The sequence below is a fragment of the Mustela nivalis genome (assembly GCF_964662115.1).
Source record: "Mustela nivalis genome assembly, chromosome: 1".
NCBI lineage: Eukaryota > Metazoa > Chordata > Mammalia > Carnivora > Mustelidae > Mustela > Mustela nivalis.
In genome coordinates this window covers 106359041-106379704 of record NC_139020.1, presented here as the reverse complement: position 1 = coordinate 106379704, position 20664 = coordinate 106359041, and the positions used below count along the sequence as shown (strand labels likewise).

The 20664-nt window shown below is 38.9% G+C and overlaps 1 protein-coding gene across 4 annotated transcripts; it reads left to right on the top strand.

The window, feature by feature from the left end:
• The first annotated feature begins 26 nt into the window (after nt 1-26).
• Nucleotides 27-20605, top strand: TBCCD1 (TBCC domain containing 1). 4 transcript variants are annotated; one of them, XM_082693889.1, is made up of 8 exons: nt 27-421; nt 5465-5843; nt 9061-9216; nt 12749-13115; nt 14920-15106; nt 15248-15745; nt 16845-16995; nt 19211-20605. In XM_082693889.1, exons 2-7 carry the CDS (start codon nt 5508-5510, stop codon nt 16972-16974), a joined length of 1674 nt encoding a protein of 557 aa, XP_082550015.1. In that variant the 5' UTR covers nt 27-421; nt 5465-5507; the 3' UTR covers nt 16975-16995; nt 19211-20605. The 4 variants fall into 4 exon arrangements, with proteins under 4 accessions (XP_082550015.1, XP_082550017.1, XP_082550016.1 ...); XM_082693888.1 differs by lacking the exon at nt 27-421 and adding an exon at nt 2531-2619; XM_082693891.1 differs by lacking the exon at nt 16845-16995 and having other exon boundaries at nt 48-421.
• Nucleotides 20606-20664: the final 59 nt, after the last annotated feature.

Sequence of the window (20664 nt, the reverse complement as noted above, 5' to 3'; positions counted from 1 at the left end):
ATCAGCTCAGCCTGGGTAGCCGCGAGTCGTAGAAAATTACGTAAAAAGGCGGTAGGGGGCAACCGGGACCAAGACCCGGCACCCAAGGTACATGAATTCCCCCCCGCCCTCCACCTCGGACTCTCCACCAATCACAAGGCCCCGCTTCCAGTACCGACCTATTAAGGGAGGGACGATTTATCTTGTGACAAGTCTGGGAATTTCATTCATATTGAACTTTACGCTGGATGCGGGAGCGGAGGGACACAGGAGAAATGGGCGGAGACAATTACTCTAAGCCAACCGTGAGGGCGAACGCGTTGCTTGAGATCTTATTTTACCCTCTTGGAACAAGCCCGGAAGAAAATTACCTCGGTTTCACTGAGAAGAGGCCGTGGACGCGGACAGGTTTGGATTCGGATTCAGCTTCCATCACTTAGCGGTGAGAACATGCCCCTTCCCTTGCCCCCCACTCTAGCCTAAGCTTTATTTACAAACCTGACGCGAAACATTTTACTGGCAGTGTTGTGAAATTTTAATGGGAGGAAAGCTGTAAACTGTCTAGCACAGCGTCTGGCACACTAAGCCCGCAATGAGTAACTATTATCACACTTAGGAGAACTCTTTGATTCTCCCCACCTCCTTGTTCATGACAAAATTCTAGGTGTCTCCCTTGATTCCGCCCCTGTAGTCCCTATCCAAATCTTTGCCTTTAAACTATATCTTGAATCTCTCCACTACTGTTCATCTCCACTACATCTCTGCGCCAAGTCTCATGATCCTAGCAAGACATCCCAAGTGATCCCCTGCTTCCGTTCTTAATATTTTAATCTCTTATTAACTCCTGACCCCCAACCCCGTGATTTTTTGCAAGCATGTTAGATCATGTCATTCCCCTGCTCAAAACCCTCGAATGGCTTTTCATTGCACTTAACACCCCAACTCTTTATGCAGGCTTATAAAACTCTGTGTCTTAATAAAGCTGGGGGGAAAAAAATTTAAGCCCACTATGATCTGTGCCCTCACCTAGTATACTCCTTATCATGTTCCAGCAAGCCTAGTTTTTTTATTTCTTTTTTGAATACACCAAACTCATTCCTAAGGCCTTTGTTCTAGCTGTTCTCTCTGCCTGAAGCACTCTTCCCTATGAGTGACTCCTTTTTACACTCAGATCAGTTGAAATGTCACTACTTCAGAGAAGACTTCCCTGACCAATGAAAAACGGCCACTGCTGAGTCCCTTATTCTTACACCATCCTATTGTTTCCATCCTTACTGCCCACACTCACACAACCTTAGGCCAGTTTCAAGAGAGCATAATCTAAACTGTTCACACCTGAATAGGACAGCATCTTAGAACGGAGCCTGCCACAGAGTAAAAGTTGTTTCAACTGTGATCTTCCTATGCTGGCTTCTTATACTTCAGTCCTCAGATCAAACTTGGCATTCGTCCCCTCCTCCCCCTTCCAAACTTATAGCGTTTATTACATTACGAAACTGTCCAATTTTTCCTTAATATGTATTATCTATTCCCCTTATTAAAATATGCACTCCAAGAAAGCAAGGATCTTATCTGTTTTGTTCACTGCTGTGACCCTAGTGGCTCGCACTGTGCCAGACCCACAGTTGTGCTCAATAATAATTCCTGTTGCAAAAAACAAAGGCGTAGAGAGGGGACAGAATCTGTTCAGGGTCACTGAACTATTTAGTGGTGCAGTTTGAATTCTCACCCAGATCTGCTTGAATCCAAAGGCCCTATCTACCCTTGGCTCATACAGAGGTAAGGGGGACGACAAGGCTACTGCTTTCAGGAAGATGCCTACTGGAGGAGAGAGGCCACCTAAAAGAGGAAACAAATTGCATTTTATGGTCATATTTACCTTTGCACCTGCCACACCTATACAAGCCATAAACGAACTAAGAAACCAGGAAATGGCCAAAATTCATTAAGTGGAGACTTCGAGAAAGGAGTGGTGTCTTCTGCAGGGTGGAATCCAAAAAGGTTTCACGACAGTTGTAATGTGGTGGGAGAGCTAAGAAAGCTAGCCTGCGGGCTCTTTTGTTAAGGAGCTGATAATGCCCGGGGCTCTCGCTTCAGACCGCAGGGGTTTCTATCCTGGCTGCTATCCTAGGGGTGTGTTACTTCCACCTCTCTACGCCCTAGTTTAGCTGTCGGTAAAAACAAACGTACTCAACTTAAAGGGCTCTTGGGAAGACTGAGATAATACAAACAAAGGTGCTTTGCTTTACACAGGGCCGGCCCGCAGTGAACGCTATAAATGTAAACTGTCATTGTCATTACATTACTGATCAAAGCGTGCCGACCTTACCAGCAGCTATTGGCTGACTATGGATGCGCAGAGCAATAGAAAACTTCCTATTTCTCGGGACTGAAAGGCGCGATACCAGAAGCGGCCGGTTCCGGCTCCAGGTCCCAGCGCCGAGGACTCTTGGCCTCAGCTGAGCTAGTTCTCAGTCCCGGGGAGAAGCGGGAGGCCGCTCTAGTAATATTAACCTCCAGTTCTCGGTGGTGCTTGGCCTGGCGCTTGCGCAGTAGGGGAGACGGCTGGCGAGGGGCGGGCCGGGCGAGCGGGGCGCGGCGACGCGCGGAGGGTGCGGCGGAGCGGCCCTGCCTTCGCAGGTAACCGCGCGCGGGCGGGCACCTGGGACCGAGGACTGGTTGGGGAGGCTTTTTTTGGATCGTCAGGTCTCGGGTTCGCTACGGAGTTTGCCAGCTGGGGCTTCCCGGTTCCCAGAGTCCAGCCGGGCAGCTCGCGCGGCCCGGACCGGGACAGCGTCGGAGGTGGCGGCGAAGCTCCGGGGGGACGGCTGTGGGTCTGACGCCCATCTCACCGCCTGAAAACCCCCACCCCAGCGCTCCCAGGGGCTGCTTTTGAGAGGGAAAGAGCTCATGTTTAGGAATTTAGCCCTCTCGAGTTTCAGAATTCATTCCCCAGGATCTGGCTTTGGGCTGCGCACTTCAGGAACAGGATTTCAGGATCTCGCAGCCTCTTTTATTTTGGAGCGAACTAAGATCTTATCTTCCCCACGTAACTTTCATCTCTTTTCCTCAGAGCAGCGCTAAGCCATTCCCGTGTGCCGAGACAGTTACCGTTTACCCTCTCACACCCTTCTTTTGCGCTTCGTGCTCTCACGTTCTTTTACCTGGCCCTATGTGGCCTCACGTCCAAAGCCACTCGTTCTGGTAATCCTCTTCTGGATCCATTCCCATTTTCTGGAGATTTTTCCCGAAACTGGGTTCCTAAAGTACGTTTGTAAGTAACACGGTTCTCAAGTCAGACAGACGAGTTCTAATCCAGGGTGGTGCCAACCTAAGTATGTGACTTCGGGTAAGTCCCTTAACTTCTTCAAGCCCCAGTGTGCTTATCTGGAAGTGGGGACAACCATATTATCTCTAGGTGGTTGAGGGCAAAAGGAGGTGCAGAACGAAAAGTATTTAGCCTGCCACCTTGAACATAGAAAGCATCTGGTTGATGTCAGTTATTTTTTGACCAGGTAATTCCCCAAAGAAGCATGACGTTCTTGGAATGAAATGGAAAGTATAATAATAGCAATAAAACATTTTCCATCAGTCATATAAAGAAGGTTTTTTAAGTGATGTTACTTAATGCCGAGGGGTGCTCATTGGTCAAGTGGTCCTTGATGGTACCTTGGTCAAGTGATGGTGCAGTTTGATACAGTCATCTTGCAAAGCAATGGAAATATGCCAAGAACTTTAGAAATGTAACTTACTTCATTTAACCAATGCATATCTGAAAATTTTCTTGGAAATAATCATAGGGCAGAAAATTTGCAGAAAGATGGTAATTATAGCATTATTTATCATTGTGAAGCATTTAAATTTTGTTTTATTATTTAAATTGAAGTATAGTTGACATACATTATATTAGTTTCAGTTGTATAACATAGTAATTTGACAATTATATACATTACAAAATACCACTGGGGCACCTGGGTGGAGCAGTTGGTTAAGCCTTGGACTTGGTCTCAGTTCAGGTCTTGATCTCAGTTGTGAGTTCAGGCTCTGTGTTGGGCTTCACACTGGGTGTGGAGCCTACTTAAACCAAACAACACAACACACTCAGTAAGCGTAGTTGCCATCTGTTACCATACAAAGTTACTACAATATTATTGGTTATATTCGCTATACTGAACTTTTCTTCCCTGTGACTTAATTGTTTTATAACTGGAATTTTATACTTCTTAATCCCCATCACCTTTCACCTACATTTAAATTTTCTACAGTGGAAAATTTTAACATGAATGGAAGTAGAAAGCCATCATGTGCTCATTACCCCACTTCAACAATGATTAGTATCTTGCCTATCTTGTTTTAAACCTACTTAGTGTCCAAAAATAGGAGAACAGGTGAATAAACTAGGGTACCTTTATGTAGAGTGCTGTGAAGCTTTTAAAATAACAGAATTATATATATGCTTTTATCACAAGTTTGAAAATTCAAAAACTAACATCCAATTTGTGTAGAAAAAAAGATGGAAAGGAAGTACAACAGAGTATTAACTAGTTTCCCTTTGATGGTGGAACAGTGGATGATTTCCCCACTTCTGTTTTTAGATATAAGTATTCCATAAAAATTATGTATTGTTGTTATAACAAAGAAACAACAAACAAAATCTGAAAGCACTGCACCTGAACTAAGCACAAAGAATATGCCAGAGCAGCTTCACTGTTACAGAGAATAAAGATATCTCTTTCTGCAGTCGGCATTTGTGGGAGCATTCGTCTGCCACGTCACGTTAGTGCTTCATTTTGAACTAAATGTCAGCTAACAGGTCCACATCTTTAACCCACCATCTGCTATGTGTAAGTGATTTGACTCTGAAATTTTATTCCCCTTATTTTGACTAGCATTGCCCCTCAGGGTAGGCAAAGATTTCCTGTGAAGAGATGATTCTCCCATTTCTTCTTTTCTTCCTTTCCTGAGTAGGATTCCAACTCCTACTTCATGCATTTTTACACACTCCCAAAACAACCACTTCTAACCATTCAAGTAAGAATTTTGTTTTATCACAGAAGTTTTCTTATTCAAATCGGTTGTAGTAACATCTGACCAAAAATTTATTCTGCACATGGTTGATAAACTGGATCTTCTTTTTTTTTTTGGTAAATATTTTATTTATTTATTTGAGAGAGAGAGAGAGAGAGAGAGATCACAAGCAGGCAGGCAGAGAGAGGGGAGGGAACAGGCTCCCTGCTGACCAGAGAGCCCAATGCAGGGCTCGATCCCAGAACCTTGAGATCATGATTTAAGCTGAAAGCAAAGGCTTAACACTCTGAGCCACCCAGATTCCCCGGATCTTCTTTATAAATTGACAAATACATCTTTAAACAGTGAAGGAAGGGGATCATCTTAAAGAAGACGTGTAAATGGAAAAAGCAACAACAAGAAAATATATAAATGAGTTTTGTTTCAAATCAGTGTGTGAAAAACTTTTGTTTCCCAGGTATGCCAAGAAGCCTTATCACACAGATGTCCTTTGAGATAATATGGATCAGTCCGGAGTTCACCTCTGGGTGAAAGCAGAACCCTTTATAGTGGGTGCCTTGCAGGTTCCCCCTCCATCCAAATTCAGTCTTCACTATCTCAGGAAGATATCCACCTATGTGCGAACCCGAGCCACAGAAGGAGCTTACCCACGCCTATACTGGTCCACATGGAGGCACATTGCATGTGGGAAGCTGCAGTTGGCTAAGGATCTGGCCTGGCTTTACTTTGAAATATTTGATAGTCTTGCGGTAAAGACACCAGAGGAGCGCCTGGAATGGTCTGAGATTCTGTCAAACTGTATGTCTGAGGATGAAATTGAAAAACAAAGAAATAAGGTATGGATTTATATGTATGTGTATGTGTGTTTAATTATTTTGAGAAATAAACTATCTTTAATTTTTGTACTAGCTGTGCAGTGTGTGGTTTTAGGTTAATGGCTATTGTGATCCCAAAGTGCCATTTTTTTTAACTGTTTCAGTTGGGCAGTATTTAATGAATTAACCCTTAATAATCACTACTCACCTACTTCCAAAGTACTAATGTTACAAAAACCCTGTAGTTGAGGGAAATGCTTTCACTGACTTTAAAAATATTTTAAGGTGAGTGAGTGGCTATGAATCATTGATATGTTACAGTTAGAGAACCTGACTAATTTTCAGTGAGGATCTCCTATGTGCTGGGATTCAAAGATGACTGGAACAGCATCTCTGCCCTCATTGAGCTCTTAGACTAGCAGGGGAAGCTGGTGTGTAAAACAAGTGCTATTTGATAGTGTGGAGTGTGTAATAGCCAGAGTGTGCATAGAGTACAGAAGTAGGATAGGGAAGAGAATGGTTAGTTCTGGTGATGGGGAAAGACTTCACAGAGAAAGTATATTAATCAGAGTAGGCTCATTACAGTAACAGGCAATCCTGCCATTTCAGTGGCTTAGCACAGTAACAGTTTTTTCTCATTCATGCAGCAGTGTAACACGGGGCATCTGGTTGGATGAATCTCTAGGCTGCTGTTGTCCAAGCAATGACTCAGGGATGTAGTCATCTTCTATCTTCTGGAGCCACAATGTTATTAGCTTTGCTAATAACATTAGCAAAACAAACAAAACAATTAAACAGTTAAAAACAAACAAAAATGACATTCTAATGGCCTACAGTAACAAAGGTTTGTTTCTTGCTTATTTTACATGCAGTCTGCACTTTAGCTAGGGCTAATGGTTATGGCTTGGCCTTGTGTGTCTACTCATTTGGGAACCCAGGCTGAAGAAACATATTCTGTATAGTTAATGCCTATTCTGTGACAGAAGAGAAGAGCAGCAGAGCAGGAGAAAACTCATGATTCCTCTTAAAACTTTTTCTCTGATGGAACATAAACTATAACTAGTTTCATTCCATTGGCTAAAGCTTTGTTATATGTCTGTGTCTAAAATCAGGAAGATGGGCAGCTAAACTACTTCACAGGAGATAGGGAAATCCCATGGCTATGGATCAGGCTGTATAAGCCTCCTAGAGGATGTGGAAGTGAATAATTGCATTATTATAATAATTATAATACAGTTTGCCCCAGCCGTGCCCACTAGGGCCTCAGAGTCCTTCACTTCCATTTCTTCGTGGAGCTTTTTTGGGAGACTTGAAAGTGGTGTTTGTCAATCCGCCCACATTCCATTGACTGTAACCCAGTTATACCATGTCTAACTTCAAGGGAGGCTGAGAAATACCATCTAAATATGGGCCCAGGAAGAAACATTTTTTAGTTAGTATCTAGAAAAATATTTAGTTAGTATCTAGCCACTCTCTGCCACATTGGGTAATATCTAAATAAAGTTTGGAAATTGAAAAGTTTGCCACGAGAGGAAGGACATTATAGTTATTCATTAATTAAATGTTGAGTGCCTACTGTGTGTGAGGTATAGTACTAGATGCTGGATTCAGAGATTAATCAAACCTTCAAGAAGCTCCACAGATTTTTTGAGTGCTTATTATGTGCTAGATTCTATGCTGTTTACTAGGAATGTAAAAGTGAAAAAGATGAGAATCTTAAAGTCTCATGAAGAGGAAGGTATATGAATAATGATAATGTAACATAATTGTTAAATGGAAGTAGGTATAAAATCAAGGAATTTTGCTGAGTGAAAAAAAGCCAATTCCAGAAGGTTACATACTGTATAATTCCATTTATATAACACTTGAAATGACAAAATTATAGAGCTAGAGAACAGGTAAGTGATTGTCAGGGATTAAGGAAGGAGTGAGGGTGGGAGGGAAGTAGGAAGTATAAAAGGGCAACATGAGAAATCCTTGTGTAGATGGAAATGTTCTGTAACTTGGCTGCATCAATGTCAACACCCTGATTGTGCTACTGTATTATAGCTTTGCAAGATGGGAAACTGGATACAGTGTACATGGGATTTCTCTGTTAGTTCTTACAACTGCGTGTGAATCTACAATTATCTCAAAGAAATTTAATTAAGAAAGTAGCATTTTTAAAAATGTGTAGATTTATGGGGTTCTGATTGACAGTTGATCAAATAGGTCTAGGTGGTCCTGAGAATCCATGTTTTTCAATTCCTTAGTTATAGCGGGTTTTAGCCAGTTTGGGAAGCAGAGTGAATAGAGCTATAGTATCAGATGTATTACATTTTTGTGTCTCCTATATGTGTATGGGAATGGATATATGAGGGTAATCATGAGCTTCAAATCCTGAGCTTCAATACCTTTTTTCAAATAAGAAATGACTTATAAACACCTCTCAAACCAATAGTATTTTTTTAAGTCAAATACTCTTAAGAACTTGATGTAAGGGGCGCCTGGGTGGCTCAGTGGGTTAAGCCTCTGCTTTTGGCTCAGGTCATGATCTCAGGGTCCTGGGATCGAGTCCCACATCAGGCTCTCTGCTCAGCAGGGAGCCTGCTTCCCCCCTCTCTCTCTGCCAGCCTCTCTGCCTACTTGTGATCTCTCTCTCTGTCAAATAAATAAAGTCTTTAAAAAAAAAAAAAAGAACTTGATGCAAACCTGAGTCCTCCTCTCCCACAAAATGCAATTTCATAATTTGTAATTCGTAATTTCAAAGATTACATACAATTTCAGATCTTGCATTAACATCCTAAACATTTTTTGAAAAGTCTGTGAACCTTCGGTTAGACTAAACTGCATATTTTAGCCAAATTTCCTTCTTCCTTTCTTCCATTTATTTATTCAAAGGACTAAAGTTTGTCCTTTTTTTTTTTTTAACTGCAATTTTAAACTTCTGAAATACTATACTTTTAAAAAAATATGTACTTCATCCTCTCCTCTTCATCGATTCTGGGGAAAGAATGTCTATGGCCATAGAGGCTGCATAGCTTTCCAAGAAGGTAAGTGACTCTAGTTTAATTTGTTTTTGAAACTCCTATATCTGGGTATCAGAAGCATACATATCAAATGCCAGCCACTTTTATACATTATTCTTTTTAGGATTTGCAAACTGTTGTGAATTTGATTTGCTGTATTTAATTAATTGTAGACTAGGAACTGATATGGTTTAGGACATGTATCCATCATCTTTTTTCTTTTTGGCCAGCTTTCAGTGAACACCCTACAGTTTCTGCTCTTCTTATACATACAGCAGTTAAACAAGGTCTCCTTAAGGACATCTTTGATTGGAGAAGAGTGGCCTAGTCCCAGAAACAGATCTCAGTCTCCTGACTTGACTGAAAAATCCAGTTGCCATAATAAGGTACTGTTTAAATCTTGGTCTTCTTCTTTGAAAGGGACAATTTATGAAGGAGATGATTTGCCTTCATTAAAAATCATGTTGGGATTACTTATGTAAGTCAGTCCTTTGTTGGTGTATTTTGTTTGGCTTTCTCGTTTCTTTTCCTATTATAAAACAAAATAAATATTTGCAATCTTCATCCAAGTAGAGAAGTGCTTTTCATTCATTCCTTCAGTGACACAAAAATCACATGATTTGGGGATAGATTATTCACTGTACTCTCATTAGCATTCTCGTTTTTGCAAATCTTAATGAATTTGAATCTACTAATTTGACTAAGGATAAATGAGAAGATGTAGTATTTACAAAGTCTGTTGAAATCTACTGAAAAAATTTCTACAAAAATACCTTCTTATATGTTTAAGTGATGTGCTTTCATATACTTAAGTTCATCATGCTTGTGTCCTATGATGACATATTTATGTCATATGATGTGACAACCTAGAAGTTAAACTTAACTGCCTCACATTGTGATTTTAGAAATTGTGTCATTTCTGTTTTTCTAAAGAAAACTGAAATGTTTTTACCTGTTTATGTGGAAGTATTCTAAAAAAATCTTAAGCAAAACATAGTGGGGCGCCTGGGTGGCTCAGTGGGTTAAGCCGCTGCCTTCGGCTCAGGTCATGATCTCAGGGTCCTGGGATCGAGTCTCCCATCGGGCTCTCTGCTCAGCAGGGAGCCTGCTTCCTCCTCCTCTCTCTCTCTCTCTGCCTCTCTGCCTACTTGTGATCTCTCTCTGTCAAATAAATAAATAAAATCTTAAAACAAAAACAAAAACAAAAACATAGATCTTGGTATGACTGCCATACACAAGTTCTTTAAAAATGTTCTGAGGCAAACAACAACAACAACAACTTTTCTGATATTTGGTACTTTTATAATCTCCTTTTTCAACTAAACCTATCCACCTGTATGTTGCATGATAAGATTCCTTCTGGTTGTGCTTCTCATTTTTCCTGCTCACTCTTCTTCATGAGCTTCTCACTGGCCCCTACACGCCACTATTCCTCCAGGATTCTGCCTGGGCAATTTTATCTTCTTGCTAGACATATTCTTTAAACATAATTCTTCTCTTCTCATGATTTCACATATCACAATGACTCCTGAGTTTGTCTTTATCCTAGGTTTCCCTCCTCATGTAGGTGTTCATCTATACCTGAAATTCAGAATGTTCAAGTCCAGGTGTATTAGCGAGGCCAGTCATTGTCTGTCCACATGAATGGGCACCATGTAAGATGGGGTTTTGAACTAAAGTAGTCTGCATTCAAATTGGCTCTTACATTCAATATCCCATGATTTTAGGCAAGTTGGTTAACTTTCCTAGGTCTTGGCTTCTCTTTTGTAAATGAGGATGGTAATACCTATTTCTGAGTGGTTGTGGGAATCTAGAATACATTAGCGTGAGAATTGTTGCGCAGTAAGCATCAGCAAATGGTGACTCTTAGTTTGTGCTATAGCATGACCTCTCTGAACAACTGATTTAGACCAGATATGGACACATTCATAGATATGTATTTGAAATTGGTCTGCTTTGAATGGATGACCTGGCCCAGTCAGTGCCCCCAGAAACTGAAGAAATTACCAGTTTGTGCTGGGTGCTTGAGCTGGCAGCACAGGTAGCACTGGTACCAGAATAGCCACCATATTCATGGGTGACCTGGAGTTATGAGGGATTAGAAACTCTGAGAAAGTCAGAGAAAAAGACAAGAATGGAACAGACGTGTAGAGATGCTGGCGAGAGAGAACCAGATGGCTTATGATGGCCTTCCAGTTGCACTTCTGATGAGACCTACCTATACTTCAGTTTGGGAGATGACTGTGTGTCCCTACAGTAAAATCTCCCTTTACTCGAATTGACTTATATTCCTGAAGCCAGAGAAAATTACCACCAGCTACCAATGCTCATTCTCTTAGCACCCATACCTAGTTTTCTGTCAAGTCTTTCTTATTCTGCCTCAAAATAACTCTGATGTAAAAATCTGTCCCTCTTTGGGTGGCTGGCTCAGTGGGAGGGGTGTGTGCCACTCTTGAGCTCAGAGTTGTAAGTTCAAGCCACACATTGGGTGTAGAGTTTACTTTAAAAATAAAATCTTTAAAAATAAGGTCTGTTTCTTTTCTTCCTCTTATATAGGTCATACTGACATTTGAGGGAGGCCTTGATTTCTATAATTAGGTCCTACCTGGTCACCCTGCTTTTAGTCTACCCTCCACCTACTACACCAGACTTTCTAAATGCAAAAGGATTCTGTTGGTTTTTGTCAAAACTCCCATCAGTAATTATCATTGTCACTGTTGTTTTCATCTCGTGCTCCACGGAGCCACCTCAGAGCCTGCTGTGGGTGAGGGGGATGCAGTAAGAGGTGAAGAGTGGCCGCTCTGCTTTGACATGTTCTGTGGTGTCCCAGTGAGAGTCTATTAAAAAGAAAAAAAGGGTTAGCTATTTAGAAATCAGTTTTAAAGTCCCTGGCACACAAAATAAAGCACAGATGCTTTAGTGTTTTAATAGGCCTTTTATGATTGGCCCCTACTACCAGTTTTCTGAACACAGCAGGTAATGTTACTGCTGTGGATCTTTGCATATGCTATTCCCTAGGCCTAGAATGCCTTTTTTCCTTGTCTGTTGGCATAACTACCAGCATTAATCAAGAATCTGTCTAAACAGCACTCTGTGATTTTTTTTTCCCCCAAGAGGGGTTCCTTATTCCTCTCAGGCTCATAGCATGTCTTTACAGATCTCTGCTGTAATTCTTATCTCATTGTATAATAGTTGCGTGTATTGTCTTTTCACTACATAGGCGCTGAGTTCTTGAGGACAAAAACTATGTCCTATTCAGTTTGCATAATTTATCACCTAACACTGCTCATACCACATAAGAGATATTCAAGAAATAAATGTCAAATGAATGAGCCAAGTCACTGAGACATCTGCCAACTCAAAGCTTATTCCAAAAGTGGTAACTTCTCTTAAATCTAGCTACTATAAGGGTAGTTGCATTGTTTCATCCAGTGGAATTTGAAACTCCTCCTGTAATAAGAGAAGGTAAATAAAGAAAACCCGTGTTTCATGGAATGAATGTCCACGGTGGCTATTTTTATGTTAGATCTGTAACTTACTTACTAGCCATGTGATCTTAGGTGGGTTTCTTAACCTTTCTGTATCTCCACTTCCTCATTTGTAAAATGGGCATGGTAATGGCATCTATTGCAGGATGGTTGCTAGGATTATTAAATATGTTGAAGTTTGTACAACACTTTGTGGTTAGCGCACACTAAGGTTTAGCTATAATATTACTTTTGAACTAGCTAAGGAAGGGAGAGATTCTGTTTATGCCTATCACATAATACTAAAAAATCATTATAAGGTTTATATTGTTGCCTTAAATGCTTTTTTAGGAGATGAGGCAAAGTAGAAATACAAAATAACTAAAATATACAATTTTCAGGTCTTATAAAATCTGTTCTATTAAGAGTGCTTTATTTTGATATTTTTTAGAACTGGAATGATTACAGTCACCAGGCATTTGTCTGTGATCATCTGTCAGATCTCCTTGAGCTACTTTTAGATCCAGAACAACTCACTGCATCATTTCATTCAACCCATAATAGTCTAGTCTCTCGCGAAGCTGTTGTGGCCCTCAGCTTTCTTATTGAAGGTACAGTGAGTAGAGCCAGGAAGATATACCCACTTCATGAACTTGCTCTGTGGCAACCACTGCATGCAGAAAGCGGCTTCTCACGGATCTCTAAGACCTTTTCTTTCTACAAGCTGGAAGCCTGGTTGAGAGCCTGTTTGACTGGGAATCCATTTGGTACATCTGCTTGCCTTAAGTCTGGAAAGAAATTGGCTTGGGCTCACCAAGGTATTTTTTTAGTATTTTAATATATTTTAAATTGAATGACAAGTTAAGGAACCTAATATTCTCTGGTGTATTAATAATCATACATCTTCTATAGACCTACAAAATATTGCTACTATAAGAGAGAAAAAGGGAACCGCTCTCTTTTGTCTATGACTTTTTTTGTCAAGGCAGCAGTAGTCTGAGAGAGTTGATTTCAGAGTCCGGGTCATTCTGGTCACAATTAATGGAACTCCAGCTTCAGTCATTTGTCTCTTTGCTCTGCTTTTCTCTCTTCTGATCCTTTCTCCCTCGCCTTCTCATGTGCTCATTTGTTGAGAGCCTTCCTGTTTTCTCCACACCACAGCTGAGTTTGACCATTCCACAGTTACAACCTCAGAGAGTTGTTGTAAAAATGGGATCCTTTTAAGGTACACAGACACAAACAGATGAGACTTGTCTAAATTGGAAATGTCAAGTTAAAAGTAGGGAATATCTGGCCTTGGTTGCATCAGATACCTATTCCTGACAGTCCGGCGATGGCTAACAGGATAGGTTCAGGAGCTGTATGACTTCTGGGGGCCCAGGTATAAGTTTAAAGAGGATTAAGTGCCTACACTGAGACAAATGCCAGGCAAAATTAATGAAAAAAGGGAAGAAACATGAACTATAGTTCCACAATCTCTGAATTTCAGGGATAAAGAAAAATATAGGTTCCATGTAATTTTAAAAAATCAGTTTTGTGTCAGATTTTTATAATGCTAAAAAACACAATGATTGAACATTATCTACAGACTCTAAAGCAAAAAGATTGTGATCCATGAATTCTATATCCAATCAACCTATTGCTCGAGTATGAGGTCACAGACTTCCAGATATCTAAGGGTCCCATAAATATATAGGATATTACATAATTCTTGATGGTGATAAAAGAATATAGGCTCAGGCAAGTTTTTAAATGTTGTTACAGTAGTCCTCAATAGTAAGAAGAGGATATCTAACCTATCTAGCGGAGCTAGATAATAAGATCACAAATAATTTGTATCTTCTTTTACCACTAGTATTTGAAAATTATTCACAAAAGCCATGCATAAAAGGAAGCATTAAGAATTGGTAATTTTTAAAAAAAGTAATAGCATACTTATGGGACCTCTTTGTATTTGACTAGTATTCTTTATGGGGTGTCCGGCTGGCTTTCAGAGAGGTACTGTCTTAGAAGCCAATCACATAACAGTGGGACTATATAAGGAGGGCAACCCCTGCACAGAGTTTTTGAGTGTCAGTTTGTGCAAGGCACTGTGTATGAAAGGAGTTTGTGCTCTCGGTTACTAATGATGTATGGATAAAAGGCCTGAATCCAAATAGAATTCATGGAATGATGTGGTATGTAGCTTAGGAGGGGATTGAAATTAGTATTGTGGTGATTTAAAGAGATTATTTATGGATTGGTATGATAAATTAAAGCAACTTGGAGAAGATACTTGAGTTGTTGAGTTGGGCCAGCTCTAGCCACATGACCTTAGGCACATTACTTGAAAGATACACGTGAAAAAAAAAAAAAACCTTAGATCTATAGGCAGTCTTAATGGACTAGAAGTTTTAAACAGTTTTTATCACAGAAAATTATGAAATATTGCAAGCATACAGAAAAACACAGAGAACAGTATAGCAAATACCTCTTTACCCAATGTCCAGATTGAACATTTTTCCAAAGCTTACTTGTATCTGATTTTAGACACTTAAACACATAGGCATATGTAATCTCATATGGTTGTTTGTTTCTCTTTGATTGAAACTTACTTCATTTATTTCTATTTTTCTTAAATAGTTGAAGGGACAACCAAAAGAGCTAAGATTGCTTGTAATACACACGTGGCCCCTCGGATGCACCGCATGGTGGTGATGAGCCAGGTTTACAAGCAGACCTTGGCCAAGAGCTCAGATACTCTGGTGGGGGCACATGTGAAAATTCATCGTTGCAATGAATCTTTTATATATCTGCTCTCTCCTTTACGGTAAGCACGGTTCTGATGTTTTGATCTTTTCTTTGAACTGGGATTGATCCTTTTTTGCCATCAGAGAAGAATTTTGTAGTCAGCTGTTCTTTTACTCTTACTCTCATTTGAAGGAATTTACCTCATTTTTTCATTTTTCAGATCTGTGACCATCGAGAAATGCAGGAATAGTACCTTCGTCTTGGGCCCTGTACAGACTGCTCTTCACCTCCACAGCTGTGACAGTGTTAAAGTCATTGCTATTTGCCATCGTTTGTCCATCTCTTCTACAACAGGCTGCATCTTTCACATTCTGACGCCTACACGCCCCCTAATTCTCTCTGGAAACCAGGCAGTAACTTTTGCCCCTTTTCATACTCATTATCCAATGCTGGAGGATCACATGGCCAGGACTGGCCTTGCTACGGTGCCTAACTATTGGGATAATCCAATGATTGTGTGCAGAGAGAACTGCGACACAAGTGTCTTCCGACTCTTACCACCTTGTGAATTCTATGTATTTATTATCCCCTTTGAAATGGAAGGGGACACAACAGAGATACCTGGGGGTCTTCCGTCTGCATATCAGAAAGCACTGGGTCAAAGAGAACAGAAGATACAAATCTGGCAGAAAACTGTGAAGGAGGCTCGTTTGACAAAGTGAGTGTTTTCTAGAGAAGAATTTGTCTTATATAAAACTCCATGAGAAAACAAATTAATCTGTACACGTGTACAGCTGTACTAAAGTAACAAAAAAGATGTAATGTGTCTTTTGTTAAGGTCAGTATTCCAGGCTGTTTGGTTGGGGGATGGGAGCAAGTGGATATTTAAGAATTAGACTCCCTTCTTTTCAGAAGCTTTAGTTGATAGATAACTTATGTGTATGAAAGATCATATGTAGAACATGCCACATGATCCAATACTTACATGAATTGGTTTTAGTTTTTAGTTCTCTAAACTTTAATTCTCTAAAAGAATTTAGTTTTAAATTCTCTAAACTTTAATTCTCTAAAAAACTATCATTGGTTCTCAACTTTGGTTGTGCAACAGTCTTCCAAGAGGCTTGTTCAAAATACGGATTTCCTGACTCCTCCATACCACACACAGACTCTCCGAGGGCGGATTCCTAATGTTGCTCCATGGACTAATGCTAGTTCTTGTCCAAGTTTTCCCTAATCCATGGTAAAATGTGAAAAATAAGCACAGTGTTGTAAAACAAAGCTAAATTTAGTCCGCTTAAAATGTTGTTTTTTTACTCTGAAATTATATCCTTCCTAAACTTGGGGTGCTAAAATATCTTATTTCTAGATTACATGCTTATGATAGTAGATGGTTGCGGTTTATTACATTCACCACAATATTTTATCTCAAGGGTACTGGTCTTTGAACTCTAGAACCCAGGGACATGCTATACGGTTTATAGAGGTTCAGAAAACATCAGTGTGGGTGGTCAGGGATGATTTATAGAGGAAGTAGAATTTGTGTTGGACCTGGAAGAATTAGCAGTGTTTGGATAGGAGCTGAGGACTGGGCAGAATACTTTTATGGTGCATCTGACCAATCTTTTTTTTCTTTGGGGTGGGAGGGGTGGCAGTGTTACAATGTCAAGAACTGAACAGAGCAGTTATCTGGTGGGAATAAATGGAGAACTAGAAATAATTTTAATGTCTATCCCATTAAAGTACTTTATAATCACCTGGAGTAAAATGAACATGAATTAGTGTTCTTACATTCTTTTTGCTCTTGATGGCGCTTTTAGGGATCAAAGGAAGCAGTTCCAGGTACTTGTGGAGAATAAGTTTTATGAGTGGTTGATTAATACAGGACATCGCCAACAGCTGGACAGTCTTGTGCCCCCTGCTGCCGGCTCCAAACAAGCAGCAGGATAAGACTCCTACGTGGAAACACTGGTGGGCATTTATAATGTAGACCACTTAGAACAAATTATCTTGGGAAAATCTTACAAGCATGCTGCAGAATATGATGTTAACTGGCCACTGCCTCTTTTCTCTGCCAGGTCCACTAGCATATACAGACTTTTACATACCCATTTTTACCACACCTTATAGTGAAGACCAACCAAACTATTCCATAGATGGAGCCTATGGAATAATGGGCAAATATTAAAGACCAGGTTTTGTCTTATTTGCTTCTTACCTAGTATAGGTTGTACTGTTCAAAGATACTACTTTACCCATACATAGCTTTCAGTTGTATTTCCCCTTTCTAACACATCTCTCATCTTTCCCATCACCCACACACAAATCAATTAACTGATATTTGTTAATTACATATAACATTAATAAATTACCAGAATTAACCCAAATGAAGATTTGAATACTGAACTCTAGAAGATCACAGAGCCAATAGAAGAGAGCATGGATACAGACAAATTCATTAGAAGTCCTTTAATCTAAATAAAAATTCTCTTTTTTAATACAGAAATTAGTTTACTTTTCTATTTTGAAAGCTTATTAAAGACTAACAATAGGAAAACAGATAAAGGATTTCAAATAGTTCACAGACAAATACAAACACAAAGATATCTTTACTTACAGTTAATGTAAGATACTGTTTTTCTTCTATCAGATTGGCAAGTATCAAAAGCTGGTGTATAACACTGGTAAGGTATTTTGTTTACCACTGGAAAAAGTGTACATTTGTGCAACATCTTTGGAGGATAGTTTGACAAAATAAAAATTATAAATGCACACATTCTTTGACTTAGCAATTTCACTTCTTAGAATTTATCTTATAGATACACCCATGTATGTAAAGATCTGTTTAAAAAATATGTTCATTGCAGCATTGTTTGAAATAGCTGTAGACTAGAAAAAACCCAAGTGCTTTCCAATAGACGGCTGGTGCCTAATGCATTGGTTCCTCTATGTTAAAGAATGCATCTTTAAAAAGAATGAGGTCTATCTGTAGGTGAGATAGTAAATCTCTAAGCTGGGGTTTGAAGGGGTGAAGACAGAAGAGGAGGAGTAGAATGCTGCCTTGTCTGTTTGAAAAAAAAGAGGGGTTATCACACATGGCTGTATGCTAATTATATGCCTTAAAAACTTCTAAAAGGACATAAATCATTGAAAGTGTTGGTCTTTGAGAAAGGAGACTAGATGTCTAGGGTGATTGAAAACTTATTCTTAATTTTTATTGATACAGAATTTACATACCATGAAATTCAGTGGCTTTTATTAACATAGTGACAAGTTTGTACAACCTTCACCACTAACAAATTCAGAATATTTTCATTACCCTAAAAACAAAGCCCATACGCATGGACAGTTACTCTTCATTTCTGAACTCCCAGTATCTTCTCTTTTCTCTAGTCCCTGGCTAACACTAATCTACTTTTTGTCTCTTGATTTGTCAACTCTGGACATTTCCTTTAAATGGAATCTTTGTGCCTGGCTTCTTTCCCTTAACATGGTCTTAGGGTCATCTATGTTGTAGCATGTGTCAGTACATCCTTCCTTTTTATGGCTGGCTAGTATTCCATTGTATGGATATATCACACCTTATCTGCTCATCAGTTGATCTGAGATTTGAGTTGTTTCCCCTTTTCAGTTTTCACTTTTATTGTGAATAATGTTGTTATGTACTTTAGTGTATAAGTTTTTGTGTAGACATATGTTTTCAATTCTCTGGGTAAATACCTAGGATTAGAATTGCAAGTTTATAGGTTTAACTTTTTGAGGAAATGCTGAACTGTTTTCCAAAACTGTAAAAACTTATTCTTGTTTATAGATTGTTTGCATTTTAAATTGTGTATTACTTATTACACACAAAAAAAGTTCATAATACTTAGTAAATGCTGAGATTAAGAATCAGGAATCTGATGAGGATTAAAATCCAAAGGAAATAAAAACTATAAGAAGGTGAAATTTTAATTGAGGCCAACCCTAAATAGCCTGCCACTTTTTCATGTCTTTTCTTTTATTATGAACTAAAGTGACCTTCAGAAAGAAGGAATATAATTAATCTTAAATCTTATGTATTTAGCACTTTAAACTCTCACCTGACCTTGATTTACATGATTTTGTAAATCTAAGTTTTTTCTTACTATTTGCGTGAAGGCAATAGAGAATTAAGTTACTAATTTATTTCTCTTGTTATTTTCAGGGCCCTGGAAACAGGAGGGTGAATGGAATATGGTGCATGTCTTGAAACTCAATTGGGAAGATGCTCCTGCTGCTTAAGAGACATTGCAGTTTTTTCCTTCCTATTTAAGACCGTTCCTTGATTTCCATTCCATATTGATATATAGGTCGAATTTTAGGTGAACTTCTGACTATCCTATAGACAAACCTATTGTTTATAGAACATCAGAAAGCTCATCTTTGTGTTGCCAAAATGAAGTTGATGAAGGCAGTTTCGTTGTATGTTAATATTGAAATAACTGATTGTAGATTTGCAAGTAAATTTCACATTTTAATTTATATGATGAAAGGGTCTCATCCTTTCTATAGTTAAATAAGAATTTTATAGTTCTTTGAAACTATTTAAAAGGAAATTGCTACTCCTTTTAAAAATAATTGGGATGAAAGTATAGTTTGTTGGTATATAAATATAGCAGAAATAGTTTTATACAAAGATATTTTAGTCCTTAAAAGTATGAAGCAATGAAATTGTGTAAATTCTTTATTTTTCATTTTCTGCTTCACATTTTCAGTAAGTAAAGTCTAAAAAGTAATTTTCTCCTTTTGATAAAAAGATAGAGATTTAATTTTAGAAAAGGTTTTATGGGGGAAGGAAAGAATTTTTCCTCTATCCTAGGTTCTTTAGGCTTTAGTCTATTAATTAAATCGACATAAGACAGATTAACAGGAGGCAAACAATTTTAATTAGATTTCTGTGGGCGCCTCATAAGAATATGAGTCCCAGGAACAAGTCAGGCAGTTGGCTTGTATGCCACCCTGACCTAAGTAATGGAATATAGGCCCAGGGCTTCAGAGGGAAGAGAGTAATTCACAGTATGTTAAGAAGAGTAGATGTGTGGCAGTTAGATGTTTGCCTTGTCATACAGATGGCTCATTCAGATTAAAACTTCCCTGTGGTAATAGCTTTCCTTCTGGGCCAGGCCCCCTATCTGAATAATTTTAGGTAGTTAAGGGAAGTTTTTCTTGAATTTGCAGGGTCTTCATCACCTTTAGCTCTAAATAACTTACATACTAAAGTAGCACATTTTAGGGTCATGTTTTCTCCCTCTCAGTTACCAGTGTCACTTCGTGATGTTATAGCAAAATAAAGTTTACATTTGATTGAGGAAGCTGCATTCTTTAAGATAAAGGAAAAGGAATTATTAAGTTATTAAATAATTATTAAATTATTAAATGAATCCGCTGATAAACATTGTTTTGTATGCTCAGTGCTCATTGAAGTAGTAATTATATTTAAAAAGGGCTTGATCTAAAGTGAAAAATTCTCAGAATGTGTGTTAATTCTAATTGACATTTTCAGTTTTTATTTTAAGATGAAATTCAAGAGAGAATTCAATAAAGAAACACTGGAGTAATAGAAGTGTGTTTTGGAAATTGCTATTAACAAAATTAATGGTATCACTTCGATACTTTCTT